Raw genomic sequence first — 24,634 nt, forward strand, 5'->3', positions numbered from 1 at the left:
CGGCCCCCTTACCAGCTTCAACTGTACCTGGGTTGACTTGAGTCACTGGGATGATGGAGTTACACAGTGCATGGTGCTCTCGAGCTCTCTGCAGGCAGATGCTTGCACACTCTGGCCTTCTGTGTAGACTAGCGATTGCACATGCGGGGAGCAAACTAGTTCATCCTGGGAACTCTGTATGTATGTCCTGAAACTTACCATATCCAAATGAATGGTGAAAGAAAGTGTTCTCAAATGGACGTCCATGCTGGCCGGCAAGAGCCCTCTAAAACGAGGATCGTCTTCACGTGTACCAGATTGTCGTCTGAGAGATGGACAAAGGATGCATCTTGACGTTCTGCCATGCAGTTTTGCCCTAGGTTACAGCCACTCAAAGAGACTTAGAATCCTAAGTGCAGTTTGCACGCGCTGATGGGAGCCGCCCGCCTGTGTCTAGACAGCCAGGAGCCTTCCGGCCTCTGTCATCTCCTGTCTGGCAGGACTCTGGCTTTGTGTCCTCTAAAAGTTTAAAACGAACTGTTTATATGGCTTGGTTGTCAGAGATGGGAGAGTTCAGGCTGGCAGATCATGGAATGCTATGCCTACCATGGGCCCTGGCCACCCTGGGACTCCCTGGCCACTCCATGTCCTCGCAGAGCTTATAGGACCATAAGCAGACATACCCACCTAGCACGTACAGAGCTTTATGGTTTCACTTCTAGCTCTTTAGACTGAAACAGTGATTACCACTCTGGGTGAACTCGAGAAGGAAGAAAAAAAGACATGTTTTAACCCTGTAATGCCCGGGCATCATCAACTGGGGTTCATCGATGACTATGAGCCCATCAAATGAGCATGGCCTTAAAAAGTGGAAACAGTTTAGGGGAACAACTGTTGTTGACATGGACCCAAAAAAGGCCGCTAAGATTTGTTGAAACCTGGATCTTTGCAAGAGAACCCTGGGACCGGCCATACTCTTGGTCATGCACAAAATGAAAGGAGCCTCTTCCTTCCCCCTCTCTGTAGCTGTGTTCTCTTTGTTTTAGGTCTTGCTTCACACTACCATGAACCTGCCCTGCTTCTGTGTCTGCAGGCCAGAAAGTGGTCACCATATGCATTTCATATTTTAGAATCTCCGGGCCTGGTAATACTCACAACACCAATGGCTTGTGTTTGTGAGACCTTTGAGTAACAGCACCATGTGGGGCTGAGATGTGGCCACAGGGTTGCCCCTGCTTGACCAGTCAATGCTGGCTGTCAGGCTGAGGCCTGTCTGGGGCTGTGTGCTATAGAGACCTGTTCTATCAAGGAAGCTGCTGCTGTGTGTTGGAACGTGACTCTCAGTGTGTTGTCTGCAGTTCTCATGCAGCCTATGGCCCAGCATTAAATTGCCTGTCTCCTGACACTCCTGCACTGTGTTATCTCTCTGGTCCTTCCATATTTGCTTTTAGGCGCTAAGAAACCAGTATCTGGTAAAGCCAGGACTCTTGTCTGGAGGTCTCAAACAGAAAGCCCTCCTGCAGGCATCCTCCGGACAGGATAAACTGATACATGTTCTGTGCAAAAACATCTCCTGAGATGTTGCCAGTATTTTCAGCTAAGCTTTCTGAAGCAAGTCCGGCGTTTCATATACTGAGGAGACAACTGCACAGGACAGGGCTTGCCTGCCCTCTGCTTCTCTGCTGCACCCGGACAGCAGAGGCATCTGACATGCCAGAGACTCCCTAGACCATGTGACTCCTTCAGCCCTGTCCACTTTATCCCTGGCATTTGCTTATAGGAAGATTCATTCTCATCATGCACACATTTTCTTCCTGCCTGAGAAATGTTCAGATGTTTCCTGCCTACTGTCAGGGTAGCCACCAGAACCCCATCCTCTGGAGCCAGACGCAGTACAGTTTAAGGAATGTTTTTGCATTTTCTCTTCAGCCAGTAGAGTGGTGACCCTGCTCTCTCTTTCTCTCTCTCTCTCTCTCTCTCTCTCTCTCTCTCTCTCAGCGCATGATATTTTTTTGTAAGTTGTTTTGTTTGTTTACTTTTTGTTTTGTTTGTTTTTAAGACAGTTTTACTATTTAGCACTGATTGTCCTAGAACTCACTGTGTAAGCCAGGCTGGCTTTGAGTTGCCCTATTGGGATTAAAGGCATGCACCACAGTGCCCAGCTTGAATACATCATGTTCTGTGGAAATTTGATAGTCAAGCAGGGTCTCCAGGCCCATCTGAAAAAAAAAGAACAACCAGTCCTTTTCCTTAGCTAAGCTGGAACTCTTTAGTAGCTGAAGAGCATCTCAGGAACTGTGGAGAGTGTGATCTTACAGTCATGTGATCTTACTTTGCTCCAGAGGGAATCCCTGTCACAGGTGTCCACTGAGGCTGCCAGGCACCAGCCATCGCATTTGTGCTTTGGAGGGGTGAGCTGGTGGTGGTCCCAGACTGTGGGCGTTGGCTCAGGCAATGGCTGAGACACTCAGAGTTTCTGTTGTGAGAGCAGCTTTGGTCACTGCAGCTGAAAACTAGGGAATGGTGGGAGTGGGAGGCCTGCCCCTTCACAGGGTTAGGCGGGCTTTGCCCTTGTCTACAGGGAGGAACTCTGTGTCCTTGCCTTTGCTGCCTCTGTCCTATGGTTGGTGCGAACAAAAGAGAGTGAACAGGTCAATGCTCAAGGAAGCCAGCTACAAGGCCAGTGTTTAGGCCATGGAAGGAGAAGACCTTTATGGCCCTGCTGGCCACAGGCAGGACGTGTGAACAGGAAAGTTGAGGCTCTCGGTCTCTCCTGTAACCTTGAAGGGCAGAGGTAGAAGGAGATATTATTAAGTCAGTGAGGGCCAAGGTAGGCAGGCAGGTGGCAGAAAGAGGTGGCCCTTGAGTCTGTCTTCTTCAGGCCCACCTCCTCCTACAGTGCTGAGCTAATACAACGGTGTCAGGCAGCAGTGTCTTCTAAGGAGCAGGATAATTTATTCACGAGCGTCAACATTCATGTGTTCCGTCCTCGACATCATTTTCCTAGCAGCAAAATTGATCAGCGTGGAGCCAGCAAGGTTCAGCAAGTAAAGACATCTGCCGCTAAGTCTGCTACCCTGAGTTCAATCCCTGACTCCGAGTGGTAAATGCAGAGAGCTGATCCCAGCAGAGTGTTTGCCGACCTAGCTCCTGCACACACAGCGGCACACAAATAATAAATAAATGAATGTTAAACCAAAAAAAAACAGTCTTTTTAAAAATAGATACTTCCTTTAGTTCACCAGATAACTGCGAGGTCTTCTCCACATGCCTCCAGCCTGGTCAGTTTCTCCTCTTTTTCTCTGTAGCCTTCACTAGGGAAAGGATAATTAGAAGCATAGGGCTGGCTCATGAAAGTGCCCACAAGCCTCCCAGAGGAGTTGTGTTAGACATCTGCAGGCGCTTGCCTGAGCAGGAAGGGACACGGCCTTCTGAAGCCTGCCGCAGCAGCCCTAATCTTCCAGTGACATTGCACTGACCCCCCCAGCCCTCTGTATTGTTGAAATTCCATCTGAAGTGGATGATGGGAAAATGGGAGCCCACGGGAGAACTTGGATGTGGCCTTGTGTTCTGGGTTAAGAACAGGAGTTGCCCTTGGGGCAGGAGTGTGAGGGCTTAGAGGATGTTGGTTTATTGTGTCCCTGGAAGTGACTTACTGTGTCCCGTCCATTTGTACCACACAGGGGAACTTGTGTTGCTCTAGGTTTTCAGCATAAACGTTTTCCCCTGGGTTACTTTTTGCCACGTGCTTTCTTTACATGATGAGATCTTGCAGAGCCATGGCCTTCCAGAGGTCCATTTGTAGGTGGTTCAGATAGCCCAGTAACAGATCCCAGATCCCCAGGCTAGGGTTAGAAGCTTGTTTATGATATGAGTAAACAGAGCAGTATCCTCGCCATGTTGGTAGCTGACAAGTGAGCTCCTTCCTGACTCCTGTGCAGGCTGCCCCGTCCTGGGCTGAGAATTCGTGGGGAAGAACAGGATGAGGAAGGCAGGGAGACTGTCATACTTAGCTAGTGTTAGGCACGTGCCTTCTCAGCCACCGTTGTAACTACGGCAGTTTACTGATGGACAAGAGACTTCCTCTCTGCACATGCACAGAATTAGAGTGTACAGGAGTGAGCAAGCCTGACAGGGAAACTGCAGCTGAGAAGAAGGGGAGCCCAAGGCTGGAGTGTTGGCCTGACCCCCACTCAGGATGGCTCCTCCATTGTCCTCACCCAGGAAAGCTGGTGAGCAGGTGCAGGATGTGCTGAGAGTTGGCACTTAGACCAGGCACACATCCGCAGCGGCCATCCAGGGAAGGCTAGGCCACATGTGAGTTCCAAAATATGTTAGTTTCGAATTCTGAAAGCTTTCCCAGAAATCTTAATGGGGCTTCATTAAAAATCGATCGAGGTGAATTACACACTGCTCACCCACCCAGTGTTGTTACTAAAGTTTGCAAATGGAATTTCAGTTTGAATAAATTAAAATTCTGTAAAGAAATTGTAACATGAAATCGTAGTGTTTATAAAATTATGGTAAAGTGATCATTGCTGCCTTTTTATCAGAGAAGGCAATTTAGGTTCTGTGTTAAAATATTACTCCTGGGGCAGGGATAGGATGGGCTGGGGCAGGGACTGGGCCTCGGCTAGACCTGGGCTGGGCCTGGTAGAGCATTTTCCTTGAATGTGCAAGGCCCTGGGTTTACTTCCCAGTGCCACAAAAACCAACAAGTAAAGAATAAAAGCGCCTTTCCCTTAGGCATTTCCCACTCGCCGTGACTCCACTGTGAGTCGGCTCCGTGGGCCGTCTGATGGGCAGCCATGATGTCCACTGCAACTGTTGACCAACAGCGGACTGAGAGAGCCTATCACAAAGTTCACATTTCAGATATCATCTATAATGTCGAATATGAAAGAGAAAAAAAAACCCAAACTAAATCTAAAAGCAAGGATAATGTTCTGTAGAATTTAAAATCCACAAGAAAGTTTACATTGTTCTGAATCCTTTTGTCTTATACGCCTTTCTCCACTTACACAGAACCGTCGTCATCTGTGTCCTCTTCCCCCACAGGGCATGCTCCTGAAGAGAAGTGGCAAGTCACTAAACAAAGAGTGGAAAAAGAAGTACGTCACCCTGTGTGACAATGGTGTGCTGACCTACCACCCCAGTTTACATGTAAGTACGTGGGATAGAGGTGGTCGCGAAGACAGGTGGTAGAAGAGGACAGTGGTATTGAACCCCCGAGAAGTAGATAAGGCAGCCAGTCCCTCAGACTCCCATCCCCTTCATCTCTCTGTTAATCTATTAATCTATTTAATTAATCTGTTAATCTTTCTGGGCTATAGTGGACTACAGTACACATTGCTTATGAAGTAGCATCTTAAATGAGAATGGTGGGGGTAAGCCAAGAGAGTATCTGTGAAAGCCTGAACTACCTCAGGCTCAGCCCTGAACACCTGAGAGCAGAGCCAGGCCTGATGACGTTCACCAGGCTTTTCATGCTGGGAAGGTGGGAAAGTGTTCTAAGCCTGCGTTGCCCCCATGGCTTCTTCTGAAAGTGGACTCAGGCTTACTGTGGCAGGCGTCCAGTCACTCTATTCACAGTGAGCACTTTTAAGGTAGGACTCTGTTTTGGTGCCGTGAACTGCACAGGCTGAGAACTAGTCATTGGGTTTTGCCACCCTATCGAGCTGTTATGGATTTAAAACGTGAAATGCTTTAAAAGTTACAATTGTTAACAAAAAAGTTTAAAATAAGCATGCTGAGTGGAAGTTGAAAATGTTCCCTGCTGTGTGTGCTGGGAGTGCAGACCTAGGTGCCTCTGCACATGGGCTTGGTGCTTTCACAGACAGCACATCTTGTGGCCCGCTCACCTCTCCAGTGATAGGTCACATGCGTTTTTCCATGAAAGCAAATACGGGGCAGCGTTTCCATGTTTATAGAGTGTTCCACTGTACCACTGCTGCATTGAGTGGTTCAGCAGTATCTCAAACACAATAAAAAAATGGGCGATGAATGAATGGATAGGTTTGACCTCCCTCCCCCACTGTTATACAAGTAAGTCTGAATGGGCTCTCTCCTGATATCTCTTTGGTCCTTACCTGTTCCTTTAAGGTAGACTACCAGTAATCAGTTTGATACGATATGATTTGATATGATTGATATGATATATGATATTACTGGCGTGAGCATACATGTCAGCTTCCTGGGGCCCTTTTGGAAGAGGCCTTTCCCCTGCACACTCAAGAACAGTCACCTTTTTAGAATGTCTTTTTACCCCAATATTGTCTTGTGTGTTGTTACTGCTATGACTCTTTCTCCCCTTGACTCGGAGCAGTAACCAGAGCCACACGAGAGACCACCTGCTTCTGTCCCTATCCCTGACTGACTTGCAGTGCTAACAGGGTGCCTGCCATGCCCAACCGTAATCCATAGGCACTGTCTAGCTTACAGTGGTCCTTGCAGGATGTTTTGACTGGACGTCGGCATGAAACCATTCCAACACAACCACCCTGCTGTTTTCAGTTCCACACTCAGCCGAGCTGTGAAGGTGGTCAGCATGTGACTATGAAGCACAGACCCTGTTGTAGATGAGTTTGCCCAAGTCCTGTGTAGGATTAGATGGGTTGGGCTCAGCTGAACATTCCATATGGTGTTTTCAGTATGGCTGGGTATATTGGTTCATAGCCCCATCCTAAGGGGGTGTGTGTGTGTGTGTATGTGTGTGTGTGTGTGTGTGTGTGTAGAAGATACATATCTACATGTATTCATAGGTTCCAGTATATTCTAAGGTGCAGTTGTATTCATGTGTGATGAATTCTTTGTTGGATGAGGAACCTCTTTGTGTGTCTCTGTCTCAAGCTCATCTTGGGAATAGATTTGGTTCTCCAGGCCGCCTCGATGGCGGAAAGATGGGGTGTCTGATCCTGAAGACCGACCCGTAACAGGGCCCATTCCTTTTCCAGAGCTGTCGTCCTGAGCACTGTGTGTTTCCACAACTCTTCCCCCCACAGCTTCCATCCCTGAGCACACAGAGATGAGCCTTTCCAGACCTTTCCTACCCTACATCAGCCCAGTCTACAAGGAAGGCTGCTCAGCCTTGGGTCTTGTTCTTCCTTAGATCCTGTCAGAGCAAAGGCCTCTCGTCACTAGCTCTGGTGCTTCGTGTGCATTAGAGAGCAAAGCTGGAACGTGGCGAACAGTAATAGGTAAAATTTGGCTGGTGGCTCACCTTCTCTCTGCCCTACATTTAGCCCAGGCTATACCATATCACCTGTGTCCCCATGGAATATACAGAAGGAAACTACTCAGTTTCCTGTTTCTGTTGGGGAGCCTGGTGGTTGTCTCCAGGAGAACACTCTTGCCCAGTGGTACCTTAGCCATAGCCCATTTTGCTACCTCTTCTAGTTTCTCCCAAGGCTTGGATGGTGCAGGCCCTGGTCCCCCTTGCTTTGTATGTGGAGGGGAGACGGTAGAGGCATGGAAGGAGCACGTAATGACAGCCTTCTGCTCTGTGCTTCCTAAAATATCGGTGGTTCCCAGCCTGATGCCCACCATAGTCACAGGGCCCCATGGGGCTCCAGATGGTGAAGCCAGAGGCTATCTTGGGCAAATGTCTCAGTTCAGCATCAGGCCAGTGCTGGGCTGGGCTGTGTAGAAGTTGGAAGATGACACTGGCGTTTAGACCCCACACTAGCCATAATTGTTCTGCACCGTGTCATTGAGTGTGGCGGGCAGCTGTCTTTCCTGGAAGCCAGAGACTCACTCACTAGGTAGGAAGTTTGGAGATAAAGCCCTCAGGGTGGCTTCTAACCCTTTGGAGTGTGGGGCCCAGAAATTTCCACCAAACTGAGCAAAAGTCAAAGCTAATGCAGCCAGATACCCAAGGAGAAGCCCACCAGAGACAAACGCTTCTGAGGGGACCACTTAGTTACGTGTTGGGCCTAAAACTGGGCTCCCCAAAACCCACTCAGCTTCTTCCTCTTTCCTCCTCAGCTGATGCTGAGTGAATGAACCCAAGAACCAGGTTAGGTAACAGGAAGCACGCCCATCTGAAGTTAGAATGAATATCTTCACAGTGAACAAGCTGTCCTGGGCAAAGGGAGGGAAGTTATAAAGCAGTGTGGGCTGTCTGCTGCCCTGGTCCAGGGCTGACCAGCCAAGTCCACAAATTACCTCTACTTTTTTTTTTTTTTACTTCAGGCTTTTAAACACAACTGAAGCAACCAAGAGTGAGCCTCGTGGCTCTGTGAAACCTGCCTTGAATTGTTGACTTCAATGGCTTGCTCTTTTGTGGTTTCTCTTTCCAAATTATTATTAATAATAATATCATCATCTACTTGGCTGGGCATGGCTTACCTTTAAGAGCATTGGCTGTTATTCCAGAAGATCTTAGCTCAAAACCATCTCTAATTAAAGATTTAAGGGAGCCAACACCTTCTTCTGGCCTCCTTGGGTATATGGTACACAGGCACATATGCAGGCAAAACACTTATAAACATGAAATAAAATCATAATTTAAAAAAAAAAAAAACTTAGATCTCTCGTCTCCAAGAACTCCAAGGCTCAAAGCATTTATCTGTCCTGAGGAGAAGATATATATGAGGCTCTCCTGGATTTAAGGCTCATTGCTGGGTCCTGATGGGATGGGTGCAGGGCAGTGTGTTGTGAGACCCTTAGGTTCCCTCTCTGTGGACTTAACTGTGAGCCGTAGGGAGCACGGTGATGGAAAATGGAGGGATAATGAGAAAGAACCTTTGCCCCGGGGCTCTGCGTCGCAGCAGGCCACCTATTCATCTTGTGTGGCTGTCGGGGGAGCAGCCACTTGCTTGGCTGACAGTCCTCCTCTCGGAGTGGGCTCTGTGTAGTAGACTTCCTAAGTAGGGCTGTAAGAGTCAGCCCTGTAAACCAAGGATGTGACATTGGGGGACCCTGCGTGAGAATGCATACCACAGTCAGGGCCAGCTCTGCCTTCCTTGCAAGGCCCTGGCAGCTGTCCCTAGCCCTCCCTGTGCATCAGGCCAGCCTGTCTGTGGATTGCTTTCTCCTCCTCACTGGTACCCTCTTGAAACCAGATCAGCCCTTTTTCACTTTCCTGATATGCAGAATTGGAACCAGGCTCTCAGAGGGATACCTTTTACTCTATAGATTCATTAGAGATTAGGTAGCTGAGGCCATGCTTTAGCAAGAGGTGGTCACATGTACTGTGAACCTTCATTTCGGTGCTTTTCTGAGTCAATAATCAAAAATTGTCATCAGAATGCAGATTTTTAATAGCTCCAGATTTCACAGGCAGACAGGAGGCCGTGTGAGTGATATACATCAGGGAGGGATCTGAGATGATTCCTAACTAGGTCTTCTGGGGAAGCAGTTCCTGTCACAGCACCCCCTGCAGGTAGAGCACACTGGCCCTTTTTATCACAGGGAGATTTGAGGTCAGAGGAGGCAGAATCTCTCTCTGATCATGCCTCCTCACTACGTCCCACGTCTGCCAGCATGGACCTCCCAGTTCCTGTGGAGAACATGCAGTTACACTCAAAGCCCTTGGGTAGCTGTTCCAGCACCATGCAGAAATCAGAACAGCTTCCGTCTGCCTCAGCAAGATCCTAGGTTCAGAAGACCTTACTCTTGTTCCCACGCGGAAAGCCTTGTATCTTGGACAGGAGCGGAGTCAGTGACTCACGTTGGTGACACACTGCTTCAGTTTGCGTCACTTATGTTATAAATGATGGGTTGTTTTGGTCTTTGGTATTTGTTGTCATTTGTTTGTTACCCCATCTTGCTGCTTCATGAGTAAGTGCCATGGCTCTGCACCATTCGCCACCATCTCCCCAGCCTGTGCTTTACACAAGCACTGCTCATTGCCTAGGGGCCGAGTGTGGTTCAGACTGGATATCAGGGTTATATGACTTTGAAGGGCCCTTGACCCAAGATGGCCTGGGTTCCCAACCTCACCATTTGGATCATTGACCACAACATGTGCACACAGGTGATCATAATTGAGTCACTTGGTGGGGTGGGAAGAGCAGGAGCTTGTGTGTGTGTGCACAAGCACACACACACACACACACACACACACACACACACACACAATGTCTCACCATCTGAAAATACTAGTACAGTACAAAGAGTTAGGGTGCTGTAGTTATAACATGGAAGAGCCAAGGTTGTGCTCTTGCTGCCAGTAATCAGTATTGTTCTGGCCTGGGACACCTCTTTTGGGACAGGAAGAGGCTTCTGAATGACAGACCACACCACAACTGATCCTCCTTTTGAGTGTCTGAGGATGGCAGAAAACAAAAAGAGCATATGGCTTTTCTGGGCCTTAAGAAAGCATCCTTAGGGGCAGGGCTTCCGCCATGTTGGGATGAAGGCTCATCTTTGGACTTGTTCTCCCTGAAATGAATGCTGTCAAACATCCTGAAGACGCCTGACTGTAGGCCCATGATGGCTGTCATATCAAGGTCCTTGACATGTGAATGTTGTCACTGCAGGTGGCCTTCCATGCTGGGTGTCCCCCACTCTGCATGGGTGTCCATGTTGGAGGTATAGTCTGCAGCCCTGGGACTGTGCTGGGAAGAGATGGAACTTGTAAGGAATGGGGTCTGATTTACAAAACAAAAAAAGCTAGGTCATTGGGGCAGGTCCCCGAAGAGGACATTGGGCCCAGCATCTTTCTGAAGCTCTCTCTGCTTTCGAACACTATACAGTGACCATTCCCCTTCCACATGGTCCCACCATGGTGTGCAGCCATGACTCAGGGCCGGAGTGAGATTGTGAAGCAGACAACCCTCTTAGATGAACGTATCAGAAGTCACTTGAAGACCCCATTTCTGGCTGGTTTCCTTAGAGCAACAGCACCCTGATGTAAGCTATCTGCAGCCTGCCATCTCTCCAGAGAAAAGCATCGTTTCTGTGTTGGCTTTTTCTCTCACCATGAGAGTCTCGTCTTTTTATTCTTTCCCTCTGCTTCAGATATCACAGCACCATATCAGCTCTCCGCTGCCATGAGGGCGGCATCCTGGTGGGTGGGTAAAGATATAGAGTGGATGGAGAGGCGTGGTGAGAGGTGGGTTTGTGGAATGGACAGATGGATAGAGGGACAGTAAGTGGGAAGGGAGATGGTTTGGTGGTGGGAGTTGGACGGGTAGGCTGAGGGAGCAGGTGTGGGTGGGGAGTGAGGAAGAATGGGTGGATGCATGCCTATGGGTGGATGAAGGGGCAAGGGTAGGAGGGCAACTCTGTGCCACTTCACCTGCCTTTACATCCAGGGCTAGAGTTCCTGAAGTCATAGGGGAGAGTTCACTCATTGGTGCTTTTAAAGCCACAACCCTGTACAGACTCTGTTCTGTGGGGAACGGATGTGATGGATGTGATCAGTGGAGAGGAGCTGGAGGGTGCCTCACTTTGCTCTTTAATTGTAGTAAAATACACTCAACAAATTTGCCATCCTGACCAGACAAGGCACTCACTGGTAAACTGCTCAGCTAGCTGGCATATCTAAGTCTCAACTCGGTGCCTGGTATCAACAAGAAGAGAAAAGGTGCCTCAGCACGTGGAGTAGTTCACAAGGCTGTGCTGCTTATCCCTAGAAAAAGGAAGTTTTGAATGGAAGTTCAGCCTCTGTTCAGCTCAACTTCCCCAGCCTTCCTCTTAGATTCTCCTGCTTCCTGTCCCCACCCTTGACTACTCTGGGGCCTCACGGATGGAGACCTGTGGCATGGATACCCTGAGGGCCATAATTGTTGCAGTGAGGTGCAGTGCCTCACCGGTAAAGTGCCTGACTGAGTGGCATGTCCAAGTCTCAAGTCAGTGTCCAGTATCAACAAGGAGGGAAAAGGTGCATCAGCATGTGGAGTCATGGATGCTCTGTGACAGGGACATAGCATAGTGCATTCGTGCATTCTTGATCTAAGGAACCTGAGGGTGTGAAGCCGCAGTGGAGGAGCGTGGAAATACTCCTTGGAGCTGGAGACCCAGGTTTCATCATACACGTGATTAGAATCTCTGTCGAAGCTTCATCCTGCCCAAAGAATTTAAGCTACCCAGGTCTGGGACAGCATTTCAGATCTAAAAATAGGAGTGAGGCTGAGGAGAAGGTACACTTTGTATTTTGTGTGCAGTGTGAGGACCTGAATTTGAATCCTCAGAAGTCACAGAAGGCCAGGTGCAGTGGGCCACATCTGTAATCCAGAGCTGCCTTCCGTATGATGGACGCAGATATGGGAGATTCTCCGAAGCTCTTGAGCCACTAACCTGGTGTAATGCCATCAAGAAAAGGAGGAGACTTTCTCAAGGTGAAAGGTCAGGAGTACTCACTCGAGGCTAACCTCTGACCTCCACACATACCGCAACATGGATATGAACACAAGTGCACGTCAAACACACACCAGATTCTGTAAATACAAATGGTCAAAATGTGCGCTCACTCGTTTGCAGCCGTCTTGATGTTGGTGAAGGGTGGTTACCTCGAGGGAGGAAGACCTCGCGGTCACAGATGTTTGAGAGCCCAGCTGAGCTCTTTCCCAAGGACGGAAACAGTCTTCTTGCTTGTTTTAGTGAAATGGAGGGGCGTGTGTGTGTGTGTGTGTGTGTGTGTGTGTGTGTGTGTGTGTGTGTGTGTGTGTGTGTGTGTAAACAGTCTCTCCACTCTGTGGCTCCCGGTCTTTTAAGTTTCTAGAAGAGTCCAGGAAACATTGATGCACCAAATGACAGTTCACATAGTGGTGGCTATCCTTCGTACCCAATTTGTATCATTTTGCACCCCCCCTTTGGGGGCCCTTTTAGTGTTACAAATTGTGGCCAGAAATTCCCCCAGAAAGGCAGATAAATCAAAACCCTATGTTTTCCTGTGGTGACAGTCACCACCGAGGTCTCAGTGGGAGAGGATGGCCGAGGGGGGTAGCAAATGCTCTCCCTCTTCCTCTGAGAGATTGAATTTCATTATTCTATTTTATAAATATTTTCTTGTATGGCTCATAACCTGATTGCCCGCTCGTTGCTAGGGTCTCGCAAGGTAGGGCAGGGTGGCGCTGGCGAGGCCCTTCTCTTCTGCTCAGGTGTGCCCGTGGCCCCGAAAGGAAACCAATCAAGGTGCGATTTATGTTCATTAAGTGCTTGTCAAAACTGAAAAATTTTCTAATCAACAGCAATCTAGCTGCAGCCCCCTCGGTGGCTGGGAGGGCTGCCTCTGTGCCGGCTACTCGTCTGTTAACAACTCTAGGCTAAGAAACCGCTGATGATTACATTAGGCTAAGCTGCGGAGTAAATGAACCGCGTCTTATTTAGGTGCCACTAGCTTCAGAGCCTCCTGCCCCGCAGGGCACTTGAGAGCGTTTTATGGCTTTAAAATTAGTGTAGCTTCCCGTTTGCTGCAGGGTGCAGCCTGTTATGCCTCTGAACTCAATAAGCAAAGGGAAGGGGGCCTTTTGTTTTTCCCCCTTAGTTTTGTGGGGGGTTTCTGCCCTTGCATTTTAGCAGGTTTTACTTTGCATCTTTTCCAGACAGCATTTTGCAATAAAAATGTCTGACTTGCCAGATACATGCCTCCCCCACCAAAAAGAGGAGGGGAGAAAAAGTAGGAAATGTCAGCATTTCAAGGGATTTTTTTTTCCCCTTATACTGTAAAGTGAAAAATGGATTCACAGTCACCCCTAATGGCTTCTCATGTCGGAACTGCTATCTAAGGTAGGGAAGAACACCTTTAGCCCGAGAAAGCTGTATAAAGCGCGAGAGGGAGAGCCAGTGGGCAGAAATAGTGAGGGCCTTTATTTATAAGAGCTGGGCCACTTTCTTAAGCCTTTTGTGTATTACCTTAGCTTAAACCTCACAGCAGTCTTCCCACCAGGCAGGAAGGCTGTGGATGCATAGACCAGGATGCAGAAGCCACCAGCCCACATTCAGAGTAAATGAGAAAGTGGTGGCGGTCCCTAACAGTCTCTCAGGCTACTTGGTGGAGGCCTGTCCTCTCATCTAGAGAAGCTGTGTCATCTTCTGACCTCAGTGTGGGAGAGAAGATCATGGAAATCGTGAGTCACCGCCCCCATGCAAGTTGGATCTGCCCACGGTGCTGTCAACTACCCCTGCACACAGGAAGGAAATCGAGAGCAGCTGAGAAAGTGGCTCACAGAAAGCTCTGACAGCAGGAGACTTCTAAGCAGGCCAATGTGGACTCTTAAAAATTAGAAGTACTTAAAATTTGTGGTGCCTCCAGTGGGACCCTTGAGTGCCCCCCTTAGGTCATGTAACAGAGGTAAAGGCAAGCCACCCTCCGTGGTAAGAGCCTGCTGCCCCCAAGTCAGTTCTGGTAGCTGATGTGTCTCTTCTAGCTGGTTTGTTCGCTAACACTCTGAAGACTTAAAGACATCCGGGCTAGCCAGCACCACTGTGCTGAACATTTCTGTAGAGCAGATGCTAAGATGACCGGCGACTCCACCGGTATTTAAGTGCTAAAGCACTCCACTAGCACTGCCCTGTCCGCACATTTTGCTGTAGTGAGACGTGCCCTGCCCTCAGAGATGCCTGCAGCTCCTCAAGTGACAGACAGTCTTTCACGTAGCGGAAGCATTCGTCCGGCACCCGCTAAGTTTGAGCACGCATGGGTTACAACTGGGTAATGTTCAATTGAACCTAAAATGAGAAGACTCTTCCTTGCAGCGTGACACTCAGTAGAGTAAGTCAATCAAGACAGATACAATCACGGGGCCAAAGGTATATTCATAATTCACTGTGGGATTTTCTACTATTTAGATTTATATTACAATAACGTATCCCCCTGGGCTGAGGTTGGAATTTCGCCCACTATGGTTGGATGCTGGTCGCAATGGTGAAGAGAACAGAGAGATTCACCCTGCCGACGTGCGAGAGTGAGCCCGCCCTTGCCCTTGTACCAGTGTAGGGGAAGTGTGCTGCCACTGAACCCCAGCCAGGTCCCATCAGCTACCAGGAGTGGCGTAATTACCCAGACCGGCGAGGCATTCACTGGGGCGAACAGTCTCCTAACTGATTCCTCATCCTCAGCCACTGTGAGACTCTTATTTGGTGGCTGCCTTGTTCCCTCAGTGGCCCAGGGTCAGGTGCATATGCACTGAGAAGTATCCTCCTTCAAGAAGGCTCTTGTAAAAGCAGAGCGCTGGAATTCTGTCTTGGGAAACAAAATTATTCCTCATAGAGATTTTGCGGCTTTGAAGCTGCCTCCTACCTTGCTATTGTGGCTGGGACCCTTTGGAGAGAAGGAGAAATCGTGGTCTTTGAGTTCCGTGATCTGAAAGGATGTGGCCTGAAGACTCGGTAGTCCCGGAACATTTCCGAGGTATTTTTAGGTGTGCGCCTCCCGTCTGCCCGTGACTATGCATGAGGCTATTGTTTACCATCCATACGTGTGCGACTCTCATGTGTGCTTGATCTCCATGAATGGCTGGTGCTAGATCTGTCTTTATGGATTAGTTTCCTTTGAAAAATATATTAAATGGAGTTTGGGAATAGCAGTGTATCTAACAATGGCTTCCCTTACATACACTTTTTGTGTGGGTTTTTTTTTTTTTTTAAACAAGTTAATGAACTACGGCTTCCTTTTTGAACCAGGACATTTTCAAAGTACAGTGAAAATAAGAAATGGGTCTTTTTTTTTTTTTTTTTCTCATGTCAAGCATTCAGACAAAAGTTTTAAATGTTCAAGTTCATTTAGAATAAGGACCCACACATTCTCTGTTCAGGTAGATAATAGTATTATGAAAATATATTTTACAAACCAGAGAGATGTCTCAGTAAGTAAAGGTGCTTGTCACCAAGCCTGACTCCCTAGGTTCAATTCCTGCAAGTCAGAGACTACAAAAGGAGACTACAGAAGGTGTCGGCTGGCCACATGTTTGCCTCCTCCCATAGATAAATAAAGGAAGAGTAGTTTCCAGAAGAAAGCAAGCCATGAAGTAGCAATGTTCTTTTCCATTATTCCAAACCTTTTTAAGACCTGACAATTCTTGTTCAAGGTATAAGGCATCTACTCACGTAGTCTTAGCGGAAGAGGGAGACGTATGTTCAGTTCCGGTTCATCTTGTCCTGAGTATTCTCTTTGATGGTACACCAAAGCACAGTGTGTACATCCTAGAACTTAGGAACGAGCCCATGAATGACTGTACCATGAATGACTTTTTTGTGTGTTTTATCCACATATGCCTAGCCACATGCACCCATGTGCATGGCATCATACAGCAACCATTTCAGTACAGTGATGTTTCTGAAGTGAAGTTTGCAGATTCCCAAATGGTGACGCTTCCCTTCTCCCCATAATATCCAGGTACTGAGTTAAAACTGTCACCAGCCTTTTCAGAACATGTTCAATGTTTGAAAGGTGCCAATCTTGTGGCGAGAGAGAAATAAGGGTTTAGATTTTTCATTTCTTGCAAGGGAGCTCAGACTCTTTCATTAGTCGCTAATACTGTCAGCTATTTTCCATGAAGGACTTGTTTTATTTATTTTTTCAAGAGAATACCCTTAATTTCCTAAGAGATAACCATAGCCTTTGTGTGACAGCCCTTCTGTTAATTGAAAAAACATTGCTTCACTTTAAAAAAAAAAAAAAAGGCTAGTTTAGCTGGCAATTCCAAAAGGCACCCAGTCACGGTCAGACCCACAGAAGGCCTTTCTGGTTGAAATTCAGAAAATAAAAGTAGCTTTTTGTCCTAGGTAAATTGCCCTGTCACTCTTGCAACATTAGAACAAAATTTCCATACAATTAAAAAGCAAATTACCTTGGAGAGCCCTTCTGAACTGCTCCTTGACTTTTGGATCCCCTGACAGGCATAGAGGATCACACTTTGAAGATTGCTAAGCTAAATTACAGAAAGAGGATGGTTTGGTTATATTGGCTGTGCCCTTAAGTAAAGCTAGTGAGTAGCCGCTCACCAGGTGGGGGCTTCTGCTGGACCCAAGTTCAGTTATCCTCTGACCTATACAACACAGAGAGACAGAGACAGAGAGAAGTAAATAAAGATAGTAAGTGTAATTTAAAAAGAAAACAAATTTCAACAGTCTGTAAAAGTTATCTGAAACAGTGTTATATATTGTAGCAAAGTGTCAGCACTCTCAACACATTGTATACTTAGAGCCCAGAGCATATTGGGAAAATCTAACTGCAGCAGAGGCTTGCTTTGTCTGCCATTTGTCTTTAAGCGTTGTAATTCTTTTAAAAATTATCTGTTTAAACCAAGTGGCATTGGTTGATTGTCTTGACTGGACTGCAGCAAAGAGCTGCCATGGTGTCCCCAGGCCTTGCGTTTGTGGTAGACGTAGTTTGGGGGTACAGATCATAGTTTGAGCATTTCACTTTGGCTTCAAGATCATGTTAACTGCTTTAGCTAACCCTGTGACTGCATCAGCCAGCCATCCTTCACAGACATCTGAAAGTAACCTCCAGACGCAAGGCAGCAAGAATCGATCTGCTAAGAATATTTTTAGGGACTATTGATGGATTGCTGTATTTTGTGCTTAACTCAAGTGCCAAATGCCCCAGAGGTGACGAAGATGAACTTCCCCTTTACCGAAGACCATCCAGGCTATCACGCACACAGAATGCTCGGGGACGGCTTGGATTGCTTTTGAGGTTCTTGGGGGAAATTTTCTTGACAGCCTTGTAACTGTCTGCTGATGGGAATTGTGCAGCACTCGGTCTGCAGCAGCCAAATGTTACCCAGCTGATCTCCTTCCAGTCCAGGGACACCTAACTGTGAAGTGTGAGTCCACATTGTATAGCAACCAAACAGTGAATTCTCAATATCTGGAATGATCTGGAACACGGAGGCGCTAATGGCCCCTCGTCTTTCTCCTAAGGCCACCATACAGAAGGCAAGAGCCACGTTAAACTGTGCTTCTGTCAGCAAGCTGAAAGCTCTGGGTCTCTGACGTGGTTCTCAATTGCGAGCAGGTCTCTCTCATTGCACCTCATTTGCATCTGGGACATCAATTAGCATGTTTGTTGAGGCTAATTGAATGAAACTCAATCATAGCTCTTAATTGCTTGACTATGTGAAAAGAAATCACATTAATGCAGCTAATTAAGTGTACGGCAATAGATGCAACGTAATTAGGAGCAAAATGTAAAAAACAGGGGAAGGCAAAGGTGCAGGCGCGGGCGCAGGGGGACAGCAAGCATGGCTGCCGAGCTGTTGGCGTGTTCGGGAACGGGTCCCTTTGCTCTGGCGCCGGCCTGGAAAAAAGAATCCACATGATAAGCGTGGACAAGTTGAGGAGAAAAATGCAAATAGGTTTGCAATTACTACTTTTTCAAGCTGTTGAGGGGCGGGAGATGGCACCTCTGGGGGGCCTGGCTCTTGAGTGGGCCCCAGGGACTTGTTAAGTGCTGTTTAAAAGTACTTGGCTTTGAATTACCCTCATGCCTTGTTAAAGGTTTTTTCCCCTCTTTTATCTTCGATCAGCATTTTCTGCAGCTAACATGGAGAAGGGTAGCTGAGTGGTATTTGCATATCAAAATAAGCTTGCTGTCTTTATTTTACCCAGCGAGGTCCCTGCCTCACATTCACCCGTGATCCGCACATCCTGTCTGCTTCTGAAGACACCACATTGTTTAGTGATCCCAGCTTTAATTCCTCAAGTACCAAGCCAGGCAGAGATGAAAGGCCGTGTTCTTGCAGAAGCAGGAAGGATCAAACTTGGAACAGTTTCTCCCTTGGGAGAAGAAGCAAGGCAGCATGGAATACAGGAGTGACTGTTCTGGGTTCCGTTCTGTTGGTTGGTCGGTCGGTTGGTTGGTTGGTGTGTATGTGCGTGCACACAAACCTGCAGAGGCTAGAGGTCAAAGTCGGGTGTCTCCCTCACTTTTTTTCCCACGTGGAACATAATCGTAGCTGGGCAGCTAACCCAAAGATCCTCCTGCTTTCTTCTTCCCTGGCAGCGAGATCATAGGCAGACATGCTGGAGGTCACCAACCGAGCCACCCTCGCAGCCCCTCTGATACTCAAGTTTCTTCCAGCCAGTTCTGACGCTGCAGCGTCTAACAGGGGGAGGGGAGGGGAGAAAATAGATCGGCCAGCCCATGCTGGGCTCAAGACAAATGTCTTCCCTCGTCGTGTTCAGATCTAGAAAGCAGACTGTACATTTCTACAATAATTTTAAATAAAATATCCTGGTTATTGTATGTTAAAACATGCCTATTAAAAGAGCCCACGCTGGGGCTTAGTCACTCTCTGATTAGCCTCATTTTGGAACTCATAAGCAATAAATGCTCAATTACACTCCTGTTATTGTATTTTAATTTGTCAAGAATCGGCATTAAAGGAGAAAGTTACAGCAAGTTGGTGTTTTAGAGGAGTAACTGCGTAAGAAGGAATTCTCTGTTTGCCAGCACAACTCTGGAAGCTTGGGCTTGTGTGGGTGGGTGTTCATGGCAGGCCTAGAGATGAGAAGAACAGCCTTTTTTTCTCAAGACCTGCTCTGGCTGGAGTCCCTTTCTTCCCTAAGAGACACGCGTTTCGCTTGCTGTCTGCAGTGCCGGTTTTCCCCATCAGAGTCCACAAACACTGTCCTTCAGTGTCTGACCTGATGATGATACCCTCTTCCACCTTTGATCCACATCCTACCATCCCAGGGGCGGGGCATGGACGTCGTACCTCACATCGAGGTGACCAGGAAGCAGAAAGTAAATCCTGCAGAGGCTTCACCCATAGTGCCATAGTGCCACTGTGTTCGTGGCAGGGCTCCCGCCTCAGCCAGGTCCTCAGGAACTTCCTGACAGCATCCCTTGAGGCTCAGTGCGTCTCTGCCTTACACATTTCTCAGTGTAACCAAGATGGCAGTCAAGGCTGACCAGCATAGGCGGCTTCCCTGGTCTGCTGGGCCGTGGCCACTCTACTGCAATTACGTTAGGGGACTCGCCTCTTTCCCAGGAGTGAGGACAGACCTGTCATGACTCCCACACCACTCCCATCAGTACACGTCGCCCTGCTGACCTCTGGCCGACTAAAGCTCTGACCTCCCGGTTTTGCTTGTGTGGGTTATCTTTCTGCGTCTGTTAGCTGCACAGCTAGGAGCTCAGAACCCCCGGAAGGTAGATGGTCAGTTCTCCTAAAGGTCCCCCAGCCTGAATGTAGTGACTCAGGACAACACAGATGTCTGGGTTACCGTGAGTCCTGCTTCCTTCCTAGTCCCACTTCCTGTTAAAGTACCTGAACATTATTTGTCTCAGAGTAATTCAGGACCGCCCTTGTCTGATGTGTGACGGGGCAGCACATTCGGGGTTTGTGAAATGCTGTGTCTGTAGACAAGCGGCCTCATTGAGACAGTGGTGGTGATGGTGGGGTTGGTAGTGGCGGCGGCGGCGGTGACAGTAATGCATGAGAGAGTTGGCAGGACCATGTTCCAAACTATTGTATCACCTTTCAGTCACTGTGACAAAACACTCCTGAGATCACCAACTTTGGTGGCAGAAAGTATTATTTTGGTTTGTAATCTCAGAGACTTGAGCTCTCAGTCACCTCACTCTGTTGCTTCAAGCACATGGTGGCAGGGATACCTGATCACCACACAGCAGCAGGAATCTGGGAGGGAAGGGAGGATAGATGGAATGAAAGCAGGCTTGTCCCCCAGTGTCCCTTTCGAGAGCACACCTCTAGTGCCCTAACTAGCCCCTAGGTCCCATCACCTAAAGTCTCACCACCTCCCAAGAGCACCACAGCCTGACAGCCGAGCTAGCTGTTGGCACACAGCCACTTTTCTAGGACGCTCACACAGCTTTACCTGGCATGCTGTAACCAGGTGTTGTGCTTGCTCCATTGTATGATGGGTTGTTAGATGACTTAGCCCAGGCTACCCTCTGAGAGTCTCTAGCTGCTGGCTGCCAACACGCAGGAGCCAAGGGTCTGCTGGGTTCGTTTCTAGGCTTTTGTCCCCCTCTGTTTTCTTACTCGGGGAAGTGTGACCAGTCGCCTGAGAAGGAAGGGTGGGATTGCTGCTCTGGCTTTCAGTTCAGAGGGACCCAGTGCGTGCGTCAGAACAGGAAAGCTCGGCAGAAGCAGGAGGCTGCTGATCACATTGCAGCAGTCCGCAGGAAGCAGAGGGAACAGGGAGTAAGGCCATTCAGCCTGAAAGCCTGTCTTTGGTGACTCATTTCCTCCAGGAAGCCTTCACTTTCTAAAGGCCCCACAACCTTCCCAAGCAGCACCCCGAAGGAGACCAGGCCTGTTGGGGCATTTCTTACGGGAGGCACAGGATGAGCAGTCTTGTTTGTTTATTCTTGAGATTGTATTTTAATCGCAACATTTCTCCCTTGCCTTTCCTTCCCGCAAAGCCTCCCGTAAGCCCCACAGCTCCTTCAGTGTCAAGGCCTCTCTCTTCATCAGTTGTTATCGCACCCATATGTGTATCTGATTGTGCATATACATCCCCAGATAAAGCCTTAAGTCCAGATAATGTTACTCGTCTGAATCTTTTCAGACCTGACCATTGGCATTGAGCAACCAATAGGCGTGCTCTCCCCTGGGAAAGGCCACCACTCCTGCTCCCGGCTCTCTTCCATCGCCTGTACCAAGGCCCTGTGCAGGGTTGAGGACTCGGGGCCTTTTCCCATGCAGTCTGGCGTGCCTGCTGGTGTTGTCCTTGCTCAGCTCACAGTTAAATGATGGAGCTGGTGACTTTGCAGGAGTAGCTTCCGATGTTAATAGGAAAACCTGTGCATTCTTGTGAGCGCCCACTGCAAGTGCACTGTTGCTGCCGCTGTTACTACTGTCATTAAAACCCTGCTGCTGGTCCCTCACGTCCTCCAGTCACCTCCCGTCTTTGTCTTAGTTAGGGTTTCTGTTGTTGTGATGAAATATTGTAACCACAAAAGCAAGTTGAGGAGGAAAAGTTTTGTGCGGCTTACAGTTCCACATTGCTGTTCATCACTGAAGGACGTCAGGACAAGAACTCAGACAGGGCAGAAACCTGGAAGCAGGAGCCTATATAGACACCATGGCATGCTGCTTACTGGATCGCTCCCCATGGCCTGCTCAGCCTGCTTTCTTCTAGAACCCAGGACCACCAGCCCAGGGGTGTCACCACCTACAGTATGGGCTGGGCCCTCCGACTTCAGTTACTAATTGAGAAAATGCCTTACAGCTGGATCTCACGGAGGCATCTTCTCAACTGAGGGTTCCTCCTTTCAAATAAACTAGCCAGCACAACTCAGTTACATGCTTACATTGTGGACACTGTTCTTATGAATCTCCGCATCCCTGTGGTCTGTTTCCCAGAATTCACAGCACCAGCCCAGGTTCCTAAACTGCATCCAGGAAGCGAGAGTTCGAATCTAAGATCTTGTGATGATTGTTTCTTTCCCCATTCCCAGTCCTAGATTAAGTCAGCATGTAGATGTCTAGCCTGGGTTTAACTAAGAACAGAGTTGCCCACACCCTACAGATAAAAATGGCAGCCACAGGATTATAGCTCGTGACATGGATAGGGCTTCGGGTCCCATCTTTTCTCTAATCTCTTGGGTATTAACATTCACACAGGACTACATGCAGAACGTCCATGGCAAAGAGATAGACCTCTTGAGAACCACTGTGAAGGTGCCGGGGAAGAGGCCGCCCCGAGCCACGTCAGCCTGTGCGCCGATCTCCAGTCCCAAAACCAATGGCCTGGCCAAGGACATGAGCAGTTTACACATCTCACCAAATTCAGGTAAGCTCACAGCGTTGGCTGCACCCGAGGAGCCGAGTACTTCCTGCCGCAGGTAGATGGTGTAGCCTCAGGTGGGCTTGTGTTCCGTGGCAGCGGGCAAACCAGAGCTGCACAAGCATAAGTGTCCAAGGCGGCGTTCCGAGCAATTGCGAATGTGGATCAGCTAGTTAAGGTCGTTCGGAGGTAGAGGCATCCGCTGTAAAAGAAGAGTGCCTTGTCGCTACACGCGTCAAACTGTGAGCACCACGCACAGGCTGTCCGTCGCTGTTCTCACTGGCATCACCCACGTTAGCTAAACAGCTTTGTCCTTTGTTTTCTGAGGATCTGGTGCAATCACAGCCTTTGGCATTTCATGTGTTGTTCCCGAGTCACGTTTGTAGGTGATTGGCAGCCATTTTGGCTCTCCTGTGATTGCTTCTCAAGGGGAGCCAGATGAAGAGCTCTGGGGTCTTCTCTCAGCATGTGGAATCTCTTCAGGAAGGTTCCTTGTTTCCACTAACATAAAGCTCCTTCTCCCACTTAGTTCAGTCTTGGTGGGGGAGGGGTGTACTGCAGATGTTAGCATGTGTGTCAGCTTCTTGGAACAACGGGCTTCCCTCCCTCGCTTCTGAGACACCAGGTTATTTAAAGGCAGTGTGATGACTGCACAGGGGTGAATGACACTGCTTGGTAAAAGTGGGGTGCCACAAAGAGTCTCATTATGGCTCCCAGACAGTGCTCCTGGTATCTTGTGGTGTTGAACAAGTCAGTCCCCAGGTCTGCCTGGCTACCTACCCGTGTTAACAAAGACAGGAGGACCGTGAGAGGGGCAGGGACCATACCTTTAGGGGCAGTTAGTAATCAAACGAAAAACTGGCTTCTCCTGAGGGGAGGACCAGTTCTTCCAGAAAGGTGAGGTTGTTGCTCTGCAGCCCTCTCTGACCTGTCCTCCTCACTCCCAAAACAACATTGGGTGGGGAGAGAGGAGGATGGTACCCCAGGAAGAAGAACAAGTCAAGAATGACTAGAGCATTAGTCTCCATACTCCGCTACATGGCATCACCCTTCCTCTAGTCATGAAACACTTATCAGTGGCCACTTCATTATGTGCACTGTGACTTTGGAGTCTCTGGCCTCCAGAATTCGTCCTACACATGGCAGTCACCTATCGAGGCCACTACATCTGTCTACGACTCAGTCGTGGCAACGAGCCTTTGCTTATGTCCATTTTGACAAACCCTTAAGTGGGAGTTTCCTGGAACACCTGCTAGATACATTTTTAAGGGATTGGAACACTTGGAAAGTTATTTTTAAACTGAAAAAAGTAACAGGGGTTTGTCCTTTCTGATCGGCCCTGACTGAAGTCACTTGCTAAATTCGTAGTGTCCCCAATGCTCCCAAACCCAGGGACACAGAGTATAAAGCTGAGCACTCCCGGTCCTCAGGATAAAGACAGGAAGTCCAGGGCAGCAGTTGTGGAAGGGCTGGGATCTCTAGGACAGGAGGGGGCACAGGACTTGAGAGGGGAGGGGGTGCAGAACCTGCAGAAACCTAAGGAAAGAGTAATGCATGTGCTAGGAACCAGTGAATACAGTCAAGGTTTTTAGACCTCTTATTCCTGAGACTTGAGTTCTCGAATGGCTACACCACCCGATGCTAGTCCCAGGTAGCACACCAGACCAAACGCTGGGCTAAGAGCATGGGCTCTGTGTCCTCACCCCTGTTTCCTTCACAGGAAAAGCCTTGCTGTTGGATGGAGGCAAGAGTCAGACCTTCTGCATAGTCACTCCCCTCAGGTTTAAGACTGGATCTTTCCAACCCTCCACTCGGTTCCTCCACCTGGTTTAGCTCTACAGATGTCAGTTGGGACAGGGAGATAGGGGTGTGACATTAGTCACAGTGCCTCAGGGTCCCCGTCATACTCGGGAACTATGGCTTAGGCTTCCACAGTAGGCATAAGGTTGATGCTGTTGCTTCCAGTAAGACTAGGTGAGACCTCAGACCACATCACTGGGTA

The 24,634-nt window shown here is 48.5% G+C and overlaps 1 protein-coding gene across 9 annotated transcripts in view; it reads left to right on the plus strand.

Annotated features, from left to right (window-relative positions):
- Positions 1 to 24,634, plus strand: part of Agap1 (ArfGAP with GTPase domain, ankyrin repeat and PH domain 1) — a 428,036-nt gene that overhangs the window by 263,110 nt on the left and 140,292 nt on the right. For all 9 annotated transcript variants that reach the window (XM_032901597.1, XM_032901598.1, XM_032901599.1 and 6 more), the window contains 2 exons: positions 5,038 to 5,142; positions 22,470 to 22,638. In XM_032901597.1, coding sequence (XP_032757488.1) covers positions 5,038 to 5,142; positions 22,470 to 22,638 — 274 coding nt within the window. The remainder of the gene's footprint in view (positions 1 to 5,037; positions 5,143 to 22,469; positions 22,639 to 24,634) is intronic.

The sequence above is a fragment of the Rattus rattus genome, chromosome 4 (assembly GCF_011064425.1).
Source record: "Rattus rattus isolate New Zealand chromosome 4, Rrattus_CSIRO_v1, whole genome shotgun sequence".
NCBI classification, from domain to species: Eukaryota; Metazoa; Chordata; class Mammalia; order Rodentia; family Muridae; genus Rattus; species Rattus rattus.